The 13530-nt window shown below is 48.4% G+C and overlaps 1 protein-coding gene across 1 annotated transcript; it reads left to right on the forward strand.

Annotated features, from left to right (window-relative positions):
* Positions 1 to 57: 57 nt before the first annotated feature.
* On the forward strand, positions 58 to 11314 carry GUSB (glucuronidase beta). The gene is made up of 12 exons (XM_062012586.1): positions 58 to 260; positions 1753 to 1941; positions 2388 to 2569; positions 3014 to 3156; positions 3645 to 3832; positions 4731 to 4883; positions 5673 to 5851; positions 6250 to 6396; positions 7491 to 7575; positions 9080 to 9256; positions 9771 to 9906; positions 11128 to 11314. The coding sequence occupies exons 2-12, from the start codon at positions 1771 to 1773 to the stop codon at positions 11283 to 11285; spliced, it is 1719 nt and encodes a 572-aa protein (XP_061868570.1). The 5' UTR covers positions 58 to 260; positions 1753 to 1770; the 3' UTR covers positions 11286 to 11314.
* Positions 11315 to 13530: the final 2216 nt, after the last annotated feature.

Raw genomic sequence — 13530 nt, forward strand, 5'->3', positions numbered from 1 at the left:
CCCGCGCGGGCCCTGCCCACACCAAGATGGCGGCGGGCGCTGCTCCGGCGCGGGGCTGCTGCCGCCTGCTGCTGCTGCTGCTGCTGGTGGCGGCGCTGGCGCTGGCGGCCCCGGGCCCGGCGGCCGGGCTGCTGTACCCCCGGGACAGCCCGTCCCGGGAGCGCAGGGAGCTCGGCGGCCTCTGGAGCTTCCGCGCCGACTTCTCGCCGGGCAGGGACGCCGGCTTCGCGCAGCGCTGGTACCGGCAGCCGCTGCGGCAGGTTCGGCGCGGCCGGGCGCGGGGCGCGGGCGGGGGGCGGCGGGTTCCCCCGTCCCGGGCAGGGTGCCCCCGCCAGCCAGGCTTCCCCCCGCTCGCTGCCGCCCCGCGCGGGGGGTTCTGAGCCCGCTGGTCACGCACCCGCGCCGCGCGGGAGCAGGAAAGCAGCGGGAGGACCTGCAGCCGGCTCTGGCTGCCGGGGAAGGGCTTGTGCGGCGGCAGCAAGGGAATCGCCACAGCGCAAAGGGCACTCCCAGCTCTGTGTTCCAAAGTAGCCGAGCGCAGATAAACGACTTGTGGTGTAAGGGAAAGCCATTGAGAAACCAACACAGCTGCTGGAAGGAAAGTAGTTCAGCGTTCTGTGTATAGAACGCGTCCTTCATCATTTCTGGTTTAGCAAACTGTATAAAGAGAAACTGAAGCACATCATGCTGCTGGCTAGCAGTGTTGCAAAAAGAGACAGCCAGAGGAAAGGGATCCTGGACTCTGCCCCCAAAAACGTGGCTCAGACGTGTAAGCTCAGCCTGCCTGGGATATCAGACTCTCCCCAAAGGAGACACGCATGGCTATCAAAGGCAGAGACTGCCCAGTGTCAGATACTAGAAAACCCACTGCACCATCCAAGGATTGTCCTGTGAGGATTTTCTGATGTCTAAGAAGGGGGATGAGTTTCTGTGCCATGCTGGTACAGTTCAGTGCTGAGTCAGCCACATGATGCTTGCCCCTGGGCCACCAGAGTTTCCTGGTTCCTCTCTCCATGGAAGGGCTTCCTTAGGAAAGGGGAAGTGCTGCGGCACTGTTGATGCAACATCACGAGTGCAGCAGGTGCTAAAACCCAGCAGCTCTGTTGTGCAGCAGCAGGCCCTTGCCTGCACATTAGATGCATCATGACACTGCCTGCCTTGTACTAGAAATAAGGAAGTGAATTGACTTTGATTCCAAAGGAATCTGTTGCTTTCAGAGAGCAAGAAAGGCTGGACTCATCCCAAACCATCTCCACAAACCTTCCTGGAGGGATTGGGCCCAAAATACTTGCCACCTTCCTATTAGATCTCTTACCCTAGCAAGCAGCACCCTGTGCCAGAGCACTGCCACACCACCAGCACTGCTCACCAACCAGCCAGAGCTGTGCAGGACAAACTGCAGTTTGTGGCGAGTCCCAGGCTGAAACAACCACCTGAGTTTTTACTTTTTTTCTCCCCTCACTTTTCTGATTGGGAACCAGCAGCATCAGAGCCGTTAGTGAAATCAGGAGTGGAAGAAGATGTGAGCAGCTTCTTCCTGTAGGAACAGACAAGTTCCTGGGCCTGATAGTAAATTGAACTGTGACACACCAGTTTCTAAACAGGTTTTCCCAAGCCTTTCCACTTGGCAAAGGCATTATCAGGCTGTTGGTGGAAGGAGACACCTCCAGCTGTACAGGTTGGACAATCAAGACAGTAAAATGTCTCTTTTAAAATGATCCTTTCCCTCTCTTGCTGTGCAATTGCTGCCAGACTGGTCCTGTGATTGACATGCCAGTGCCAGCCAGCTTCAACGACATCACTCAAGACCCCAGCTTGGAGAACTACATTGGCTGGGTTTGGTATGAGAAGGAGGTGCTGCTCCCTGTCCGCTGGCTCCAAGATGACCTCAACACCAGAGTGGTGCTGCGCTTTGGCAGTGCCCATTACTACTCCATCGTGGTACGTTGCATGGCAATCTGTCCCTGTGTTTCCAAAATCATGCTGCACTTAATATTTCCCCTGTGACTTCTTCAGCAAACTTCTCTGCCTATATTTTGTATCAATTTGCTGTTTTCTTAGCTCTTGCCTGTTTTCCTCCAGCCAAGAACGTGGTCACGTTTCCCAAGTCTCTGATCCTCCAGGACTAGGACTAGTAACTAAAACATTTCCCTGCTAGAGGATCTACCCAAAACCATCAGTGATGCTTGCTTGCATGTGCCAAGACCTATCTCCCAGCAAAGAAAGGGCTGCTAGATTGATCCTTCAACAAGTGAGAGCACAGAGCAATGTTCAGCATTGTTGGGAATCCCAGCTGCCCTTTGCTAACTTCCTTCCCTTCTCCCTATTATGCTTGCCACAAAATCCCAGTAACCCTGCCTCAGGCTCATGGGTGTCTTCTCTTGCAGTGGGTCAATGGGGTGCAAGTTGTGGAGCATGAAGGAGGGCACCTCCCTTTTGAAGCAGATATAAGCAGCATCGTCCAGGGCAGCCCTGGGATCCCCTGCCGCATCACTGTTGCACTCAACAACACTCTGACACCCCACACTCTGCCCCCGGGGTCCATTCAGTACATGAATGACAAATCGAGGTGAGTTGTTCATAAGACCCTCCAGGCAACTTACAGAACCACAGGTGGTATTTGTGCAGAAATTCACCTGAGCAGCGAGCAGTTGAAGCTTCAGTGTTAGGAGGAATCTGCACTGAGTTATTGCATCCAGGTTATACACAGGGAACTGACATTGAATGACTTGCCAAGCTGAATCAATGGCAGATTTGAGAAGCCTGAGTTCAGCTGGAAACTGCAGGTGTCAGCTGTCCTGAAGGACTAAAGCTACCCAGTGTGTGAGATATTTGTTAAGTGGTTGTGCCCTTCAGCACAGCAGCACTACTGACAGGTAGTACCATCCTGTTGTAAAGAGATTTTATCAGCTAGTATCTACCTTTACATGACTACTTTACATTGTTAGCATCCACATACTGTTCTTGTATAAGGAAACCTCACACAGCCATTTCTCCTGTCTCGTTCACCCAGGTATCCCAAGAACTATTTTGTACAGAATATCAGGTTTGACTTCTTCAATTATGCTGGAATCCATCGCCCAGTTGTGCTTTACACTACTCCTTCTGTCTACATAGATGATATTACTGTCACAACTACTTCTTCTGAGGGTGTTGGTAGGTCCAGAACAATTACACCAGCTATCTCAGGCTCCAGACAGAGGTGATGAGGGCAGCAGAGAAAATACCCTGCAGAAGCCTGATTGAATTTGTTTCATAGTGTCTTTCTCTCGAATCTGAGCTGGTCCATTGCACAGCTCAACAGCTGCAAGAATATAGTAAAGTGTTCAGAAGCAATAAGAGAAGTGCTTGCAAGACTACTGTTAATGATCAGATGTTTCTCAAAGTAGAATTTCTCAGCAGGGGTGGTCTTCCTGCCACTAAAAGCAGGATTACCTCTAAGTAACAAGGGTTGTGTGATACATAGATCTTGCTGGAAACTTCTGGACCTCAATAGACATGTTGCTTCTGACATTTAATTTGTGCCACTCTGCCCTACATCTCCCTCAATTTTTAATGCTCCTGCATGTGAAAGCCCAATGTTTGATGCATGTGTTTTGCCTTTCATAGCAATCACTAATTGTCTTTCCTTTCCTTTGAACCAGCAATGGTGCAGTATCAGGTGTCAGTTGTTGGGAGCACACTCTATTCCTTGTCCCTGAGTTTACGTGACCATGAGGGCAAAGTGGTTGCTACAGGTGATGGAGCAGCTGGAGAGCTAAAAGTCCTGAACCCAAATCTTTGGTGGCCTTACCTGATGCACGAGAACCCTGGGTACCGCTACTCCTTAGAGGTAACAGTGTCATTTCTCCTTTCTGTGTGCCTTCCCTCTGACTGCCTCATAGAGATAAGGAGCTGCCATATGGGCCATCTTCCATACTCATCTTCTCCCAAGGACCCTGTTCCCAGGACTAGCGTGGCATTGCTAACGATGCAGTAATCAAATCCAGCTTCCTCAGTGTTGAAAGGTATGCTGGTGAGAAGGGCATGCCTGCATTCTGAAATGCTTGGCTTCGTATTTAAGACCCAGTCCATCCCTCGAAAAAGCACTGTTTGAGACAATACAGGTGAGGCAATATCATGAAAAATAAGTCTCTGAGGAGCAGTCTGCAAACCTCTTTCACATGCTTTGGCATGCAATGAGCTTTCTTCCTGCTCTGCAGAAGAATTCAGTAGCATGAGCCTGGAAGACTCTGTGTGAATTAAAGAAGAGCAATGACATTTAGATGCAGAAATCGGGGCAGATGAGCTGCTGTGGGTTTCCAGCTCAGGTTTTTGTCTCTTGTGAGCAGATGGCATTTCAGTCATTGTCCAGTATGAAGGTACAGGACAGAAGAGGTGCACTACTGCCTTGCCTGGGAGGATGAAATGGCCTGGAGGAGTAAGGGGAAAAGAAACTGCAGCTCTTGGGGTGAACAAGCCCCACATGTGTCATCCAGGCTTCATTCTTCATCCTTCAGCTTTCCCAGCTTGAATGTCTATTTTCTGTTTAGTCAGTCCTTGCTCCTTCCCTGGCGAGGTACATGGGGACCACAGGAATCTGTAGCAGTGGTGAGGAGCAGGCCATATGCTGAGGCAGGGCTGGGAGCCGGATGGGTGGTCAGGATGGCCCTTATAGGCAAAAGGGAGGGAGGACAGGGCATCCTCGTGAAGGCCAGCGTCTCACTTGCATCTCCCCTTTGGAAATCCAGGTGAAAATGCAGGCGCAGGCAAACGGGGTGTTGCTGGAGGACGTGTACACGCTCCCGGTTGGCATCCGCACGGTCCATGTCACCAGCACGCAGTTCCTCATCAACGGCAGGCCCTTCTACTTCCATGGCGTCAACAAGCACGAAGACGCAGATGTAAGTGCGTGGCGCCTGTGGCTGGGGCACCGAATGGCACCTCACCCCGTGCCGATGGGGAGGCACCTGCACTCAAACGGGCCTTTCCTCACGCCCTTCTCACGGCCGGCAGCTGCCGGGGGTGCTGGGGTGAGCACCTAGAGCGTTCTCACTGAGGGGGTTCTGTCCCACTCAGTGGCGCCGACCTGCGAGGCGCGGCCCGGCCGCGGGGAGGCTCCTGCTCCAGGCCCGGCCCCGCCTCAGGCCCCGGCCCCGCCTCAGGCCCCGGCCCCGCCTCAGGGCTCGGCCCCGCCTCAGGGCTCGGCCCCGCCTTCAGGGCTCGGCCCCGCCTCAAGGGCCCCGGCCCCGCCTTCAGGGCTCGGCCCCGCCTCCAGGCCCCGGCCCCGCCTCTCAGCGCCGTCTGTCGGGCGCGGGCCGCCGCAGAGCGGGACAGAGCCCCGCCGGGCCGGGCCCGCCATCGTCACCCGCGTCATGGGGAACACCGGCAACAGCGAGCGAGCCGGGCCGGACAGGGCAGGGCAGGTCCCTGAAACGGCAGGCAGCAGTAGCGCCAGCAGCCTGGCTGCAACCACCGACCCCTCTCGTTCTCCAGACAGCCCAGGTGTGGGTGTGCACGGGGCAGTGACCCTCAGACAAGCAAACGCTGCGCACATAGGTGGTTCAGGCAGCTAGAAATGACACCGGGGGCCGTAAAGTCTGCAGGAGTGAGCAGGGAAGCAGCGGTGTGCAGCCAACCTGTAAAGCCCCAGCCTGGCAGTGACAGGGTGTGACATCTCTCCTCCCCACCAGATCCGTGGCAAAGGCTTTGACTGGCCCCTGGTTGTGAAGGACTTCAACCTGCTGCGCTGGCTGGGGGCAAACTCTTTCCGCACCAGCCACTACCCCTACGCCGAGGAGATCATGGACCTGTGCGATGCCTACGGCATCGTGGTGATTGACGAGTGCCCAGGCGTGGGGATTAAAATGCCGTAAGCAGTTGCTTGAAAGACCCTTCCACTTGTTTCACTGTTCTTCTCTGAGCCACTTCAAAAGCATCTCCCTCCCTCCCTGCTTGCCCATTGCCCTGATAATGGCAGTACTTTGTTCTATTTAGAAATCAGCCCACTGCACCACGTGTGCCTTGCGAGGTTGGGCAACCGGAGGGCAATTTGCCACATGGCCATTGTGTCATCTGGTCTGGCTTGATTAATGAACCCAAACCACAGCCCCAAACTGTGCAGCAGGCTCTGGGGAAATGGGCCAGAAGCTGTATTTACTGTGAAGGCTCAGCTGTACTTATACTCCCTAGAGGCTTGAGTTTTCACAGGGAAAGGGGATGGATTTTATTCACTCACCTCATTGAGTCTCACCTTCTTTTGTCTTTAAGTGAAAGCTTTGGGAATAAGTCCTTGCAGCATCATCTTGTTGTGATGGAGGAGCTGATCCGCAGGGATAAGAACAGGCCGTCAGTTGTGATGTGGTCGGTAGCCAATGAGCCGGCATCAGAGCTGCCCCCAGCAGCTCACTACTTTAAGTAAGTGCACGTGGTTGTACATAGAGCTGAGGCTTGAATCTTGGCAGATGGTGCATCCTTTGGGTTGGCACACAGAAATAGTAAAGAGAGGGCAGACATTTTTCTGGGAATCCTGAAACACTACCCAGAGATGCAAACTAAACATGCGACTGCTGCATGTGTTCAGCTGCTGCTCAGAACCACACAAGTGTCTCAACCTGTTGTTTTTGAACCAGTAAGGCTCTGCCAAATTCTCATGAGTCCATTTGGTCTGAGCATCTCTTCTTGAGCTAAGGGTCAAGCAAAAGCAGACCTGAAAAGAACAGGATATTCCTTGTTACTAATGGAGGATAAGTGCCAAATTATTGGAGAATTAATAGCAAAGCTGTACAATAATTGGCTTTTAATTCTGAAGGTTCTTCAGTTAGTACTAGGTATTTGTTCTGCAGAGGCTTGTGACACCCCACATCAAAGCCACGGTTAGCCAGGAGTCATCTCAGTAATGGGGAGCAGATCGTCCTGAGTAGCTGTAAGTGCCTTAAGAGGCAACTGTGAATTTTCCTTCTTGAGAATGATGCACTGCCCTCCTGCAATGTGGAGGCAGCAGCAGAGCTTGAAGCTTTGATCTCTCATTCAGAGCTTTTTCAAAAGCAGCCAGCCTGCAACTGCTCTGCCTGCTGTGGTGCAGGACTAGAACCTGGTGCTTTTGCACAAGCACATCCCCAGAGTTGTTCAGAAAATGCCAACTACTCTTTGTACATTTTTGTCTTCAACCTCACTGTCCCTTCTCCAAGTCCAAAGCTGCTGGCACCAACAGATAAATTAGCATGTCTATGGTTGGTACAGTTCCCCTCTAGTCTTTAGGTGGGACAGCAACCAACTTTGAGACAGTCTCTTTGCCATGATATTCATACTCCTGCAGACCTGGCTTGACTTGCAGGCACTTGACAGCAAATGATCACTAACTGTCCTGCAGTATTTAATTAAAGATACTGTCAGATAAATCAGAAGCAGCTTCAACTCTCTGTGGAAGGTGGAAGGACAGACAGCCTGGGGAGAAGGGGCTATGCTTCTCCATGTTGTTGTTGAACTCTTGCTTTACTGTTTGCAAACAGGACACTGATAGCTCACACTAAAGCTCTCGATCCCTCCAGACCAGTAACCTTTGTGACAGAGGCTAATTACGCTCTTGATCTTGGTGTAAGTTTACTTTATTTTCTAGCTTTTTAAGAAAATATTCATACATTGGATTTCCTTCTATTGTAATTTGCTTTACAGTGCTTCCAGCCCCCTGCCTCCCAAGTTTACTAAAGATATTTAACAGGGAAAGGCTGAAGAAAACTTACTTTTTGTTTCTAGTACAAAGCACCTTATCCTGTAGCTGAGGTCCAGGTGGAAAAAAAATATCTGTAAGATAGAAAATGAGTTTTTTGTCTTGAGTGAAGTATGACCCCTGGATTCCATGAACCTGACCACACTTTGCCGTTCCACTGATTGGCATTACTAATGCTCAGGATTTTCACTTGCAATTAAACCTCTTTAAAATGCTAATAGCCCTTATGGAAGCCTGAAGGAAGGAAGCTTTGCTTTAATTCCCGCTTTAAACTGCTCTAGATCTTTTTTTGGCAGGTATTTAATAACCTAAAAGTTCTTCCAGCTTCGTAATTAAAGTCTTAAAACTGTTAAGCCAAAAGGCACTTTTCTGAGATGTCTGTGCCTTAGCTGGCCATAGCCTGAACCACAGATGAATGTGTTTCTGAGGCAGCCCCTATTGCTACTTTTAATTTTTCAAGGTAGCCTTATAACCCTTGTCACTACTGTACAATAAACGCTTCTAGGAAATGAGTTTGTAGGTACATGGTACTATCCCATCCCTGCTACAGGTTACACTTTCTTTGTATGTCTGGAGCTGTCAGGAACAGTCTCCTTCTTCCCCACCCCAGGAAAATAAAACTGCTGGCCTTAGTTTTGAAGGAGCCCAGCAGGGATCTGCTCTTGGCTGTGGCTGTTGTATCAGGCACGTGCACGCTGACTCTGACATCCCGTTCCCACGAGCGTGTTCTGGCCAGCTTGAGGAGACACAGGAAGACAAAACCAAAAGAACAGATCTCATACACTGATGTGACATTAGAACTTTTTTTACTTTTATTACAAAACATGTTAAGAGAACATTGAACAAGTTACATACAACATCACTTTATCTTTAGTGGGCTTTGTGCCCTTTTCTCATACTGTCCATGTGGTAGAAATGGCATATACTTTGCAGAATGCTTAGTCTTATACCATTAATGCACAAACTTAGTTGCTAGTCAAAATATTTGACCACTGACTTGATAATTACATTCCAATGCTCAGAAAGTACATCTGAATGTACCAGCAAGCCAGAGACATCTTGGAAACTCGAAACACCTAACAAACCTGAGGATGAAGTAGGGTTGGTCTTGTCTAACTCTTTGCTGTGACTTCCTAAGTCTGTAAGAAAAATGCCAAATTAATATGCTGTTAGCTTATTAAATCTATCCTGCTTCTTTTCTGGGAAAGATGTCACGTGGGGAGAACCTGAGTGATGGGGAAAAAGACTTTGTTCTGTGTGTAATGAAACTGGATTCCATGAAATGGACCAAAAGGAGGAGTTAGCTTTGAAAGTGAAGGTTGTCTGCTTTCAGCTCTATGACAGAACACTCTCACCTTGGTTTTTTTGTAGGCTCCTTACGTGGATGTGATCTGTGTAAACAGCTACTTCTCCTGGTATCACGACTCAGGCCATCTGGAAGTTATTCCACTACAACTCACAGCACAGTTTGAGAACTGGTATAAAACCTACCAAAAACCCATCATCCAGAGTGAATACGGAGCAGACTCAGTTCCTGGCCTTCACAGTGTGAGTGTTACAGACACCCCAGATGGACAAAAGCACTGCTCCTCTTACAGGGACAGGGAATCTTGGTAGCAGAGATGGGCACCATTGAGCCCCACTATTTAGTTGTGAGATGCATTAGCTTGTCAGTGTCTGGAAGACTCCAGGATTGATTCTGGTGGAGCAGGATTACAGTGAGCTAAAGAGAGGGTTTTAGCTTTGAGTAAAAGCACTGAGGGTTCCAAAATCTGTAGCTGGGCCTTGGTAGAAAATGCTTAAATGCTTAAATTCTAGGACACTGGGGGCTGGACATTGATGTCATGATGCTGCCCTGATCAGAAGGGGTTGCACCTCAGTACTGACAAAGCACCATTACCAAGCAAAATCCTGGATGCCCCCCCAAGGGTACTTGGCACCACGTTTGCATTTTATGTGTGCTTCCCCTTGTCATTTCATGGGTTGTAAATTGTCACCACATAGCCATTGCTGAGATTAACTGTCACCTTCATTCAAGACCACCTCTTTTTCCTGGCTGTAGGATCCACCTCTTATGTTCAGCGAGGAGTATCAGAAAGCTCTGCTGAGAGAGTACCATTCTGTCTTTGACAAAAAGAGGAAAGAGTATGTGATTGGAGAGCTCATATGGAATTTTGCTGATTTCATGACTAATCAAGGTAAGCTTACATTTATACCCTAAACAACTCTCCATCCTCCCTGCTAGTTTAAAATGGTTTATGACACACAAAGGATATTGTGCTGTCGGACAGGACAAAAGAGCCCTCTGCTTACCAAGCTACAGCATGGCTGGTTTCTGTGACAAAGTCCAGCACAACCAGAGCCAAGAGGCAAAGTCCTGCCTGCACTCAGCATATCCTCTGTCTCTAGTCTGAGCTCCTAGGCATTCCATCTGCACAGATGCTACCCAGAAAATAAGGCAGGGAAGCTTGTAAGCAGACCCACATCACTTGTTTCTTGGCCATTCTCAATTCAGAGCTTCGGTCTGTTTTTGGGATGTGTCTTGCTCACTCCATACTTCATCTACAACTGTTCTTAGTACCAGAGCACCTTAAACAACATATTACTAACTTGACAGAGGCTTAGCAATAGAAGACCAGATGCCACACTGGTAGACAACTGTCTGTCATGACACTCCATCCACTACCAATAAATGACACGTGCATTCACAGAGTATGGAGCATTACCCATCCCACAGCACAGTCACATGGAACATAAGCAATTACCAGTCAGCAAGAGACTGAGGAAGGACCATTATGCACATGCCACCTGCAGCCAGCCAAGGTGGTGAACAGTCAGTGTTCATTTCAGGCAGAGAAACACCATTAAGAATCATCTGTAGAGCATCAGTGTCTGTACTAGAAAGCCAAATCGTCGCAGACAAGCAGTCAGAGAAGTAACAGCAGGTTCAAACAGGAGGATGGAGAAAATGTAGACAAGTTCACATACACAGTTCCAGGTGCTGTATATGTTGAGGTCATCTTTTCTAGTTTCCTATGAAAACTAAAATAGGCAAATAGGATACAGACACCACCAAAGGACAGTACAAATAGCAATGAACATTTTCACCATCAGATTTCAAGGTGGAAATAATGGCAGAAGGAATATCTGCTGTAAATATAATACTGATCAAGGTAATGGGCACACCTGAATTAACTGTCATTGGCTTACCAGCTGGATTGCTCAGTTACATTGATTCATCTTGCCAAGATGACACAAACCACATCTGCCAAGTTCCCTGTTGCACCTGACTACGTGTAGTGGAAAGTGCGTAGGTCTCTTCCACCTGACCTGATTTAGTATGTAGATTGTAACAGTTCACAGTAGGGTACATAAGAGCATTTTATATATACTTGCTTTGTTTTATAACTTCTCTACAGGGACCACACGTGTTTTGGGGAACAAGAAAGGAATATTTACCCGCCAGCGACAGCCCAAATCATCTGCATTTGTTCTTAGAGAAAGGTACTGGAAGATTGCAAATGAGTCAAGCTGTCTTCCTCCTGTAATAAAATCACATGCCCTCTTTCTAAAATAAAAATCAAAAGGCAGGGTAGCTGGGTACTATGATGACCTTGTTCATTAAATTTCTCTTAAAACAATATTTATGCCTGACTCAAGTCTTCTGAGTCTAACGCAATTTCTAGTCCACCTGAAGTAGCTGCTGTGATACAAAGCAGATCTAGAACACTTGTTTCCTATGCTTAGCCACGTCTGTAGACTTCTTGTTTCCAGGTGGTACAATAAAGATTGAGTTTCAAGGAGCTGAAGTTAGAGATCCCAACTGAGGTATCTGTTTATGGCAAAAATTTAAAGTATTACATGATACAAATCAGTGCTGAAGACTTTAAACATCCAAGTTGCTCTAAATGAACATCACAGCCCTTCAGTGAAAGTGAGGTTTTCCAGTTCTACTCCCCTAACAGATCTACACTACCCAGGTCACAGCAAATTGTCCACGGGGTTACTGAAGAGCACAATTAATGCAGCTTCTCTTGCTGGACAAACCTATGCAGCTGACTGAGAAATTCTGAGCGTTCCCTGCATTCTGGAAGCACACGAACCACCACTGCAAGGGCACCCGACACACTCCAGCACAGCAGGAATTCAGACTGCAGCAGCAAGCTGAAGTATGTCAGATAGGCAGGTACTACAGCAACACAACTCTTTAAGACTATTTATTTTACACACAGTACCAGAACTGCTGCTATTGGACACAGTTGTGCCTCCCAGCATGGAAGAGCTTCCTTCACATTAAATTGTCACTATGCACTACAGTGAAAGTATTCTGGAGGGGAAGTTTGTTCTAAGCTTTCTTAATGCTGGCCTGAAGCATTCTGGAGTAGGCAACGTGTAAATTCCTACATACACACTGTTTAGAATCACTGGAGGGAAGTAACATCCCATCAGGCTGTGCCAGTCTTGGAGCACCCTAAAGGCCACAGTTCAGACTGATCACTCACGGAAGAGCTCAGAACACTTGGTTTGCAGACTTACTGCACCATCCCAGGGCTGTCCCAGGAGCAGCAGCACCTGTAGCAGAACCACAAAATTGGAGGCTGCCTGCTGACTTTTGGAAGTTGGCACAATTATGTAGTTCCATTATTCTGATTACCAGATACTATGTGAAACTCTTGCTATGACCCTTCTGCTAGTATCTCAAGAAAGTGACCACAAACATCTGCCAATACAAAGAAAATATTTGCTTTCATGTTCTATAGTGACCAAATTTCCTTTCCTTTAGATGTGGTACACGAGGAACACCACCTCCCACACTGCCACATGCAGAGTAAGGACACAGTTCCTGCAGATTTCAGAAGCATTTTTCTTGAGGTTTTTAAGGAAAACAAGAAACATACTATCACCATTCCTTACACCATGTTAGGTTTTCTATGTAACTAAAACTCCTGAATACAAAAGTGTACCCACAGTGAAATGACACTGGCCTGAATGCACCACACTATAAAGGTGAATAACGTATTTAAGCCCAGTGTCTGAAAAATCAAGTTCCAGTCTCTAGACATACATTTTTTCCAAACCATTTTCTTCCTCATTTCAACAGACATGACATACTGACAGCTGCCACACTGAAAGACAGATAAAGATCTGACATTAACCATTACAAAGTAGGGCTCAGGTCCCTAGGAGAACACACAGGGCTTGCAGATGCAGAAGAGAAAGCACTTTTGTTCAGTCCAACACGAGTTTGACATCCACACCTACAGGAGCACACGTTTTAGAGCCCAAGTTCCTGCTTGTTCCTAAGAGCTCAGTGCACCTGTGAATCCAGGCTGCCTATCCAGCTCTTCCCCAGCAGTTCCCTCCCTCCCCCTTAAACCCAGGGAAACACACAGCAGTGTCCAGACACTTCGTGATCTTGTTGGAGTGGAGTTACAGCAGACCTACAGAGCCAAGGAAAGCAGGAAGTGATAAAAATAACACCCTTAACAGGTTTTGTTTTGCACGGTGCTTAAAGAACAGTTAAAGCCTCAAGCCAACGCTGCTCAACCTTTGCACACCCGTGTGCACACAACAAAGCTGCAGAAGTTCTATATACTGCTATCTGTGGGGACCCTTTATCTATGCTTTAACCCTGCTAACACACATCTTCAAAAAAAACACAACCCCATGACTTGGTACATAGAAACAGAATTACAGTACTGACTTGAAAACAGTTTCTAAGGCTCAGACTGAGTCCAAAAAGGCCTCTGGGTTCATTCAAGCTCTTATGTTTGGACTGCATGAATGCAGCATAAGAATGATTGCAGCAAGACATCCACAGG

This window comes from Colius striatus, chromosome 20 (genome assembly GCF_028858725.1).
Source record: "Colius striatus isolate bColStr4 chromosome 20, bColStr4.1.hap1, whole genome shotgun sequence".
NCBI lineage: Eukaryota > Metazoa > Chordata > Aves > Coliiformes > Coliidae > Colius > Colius striatus.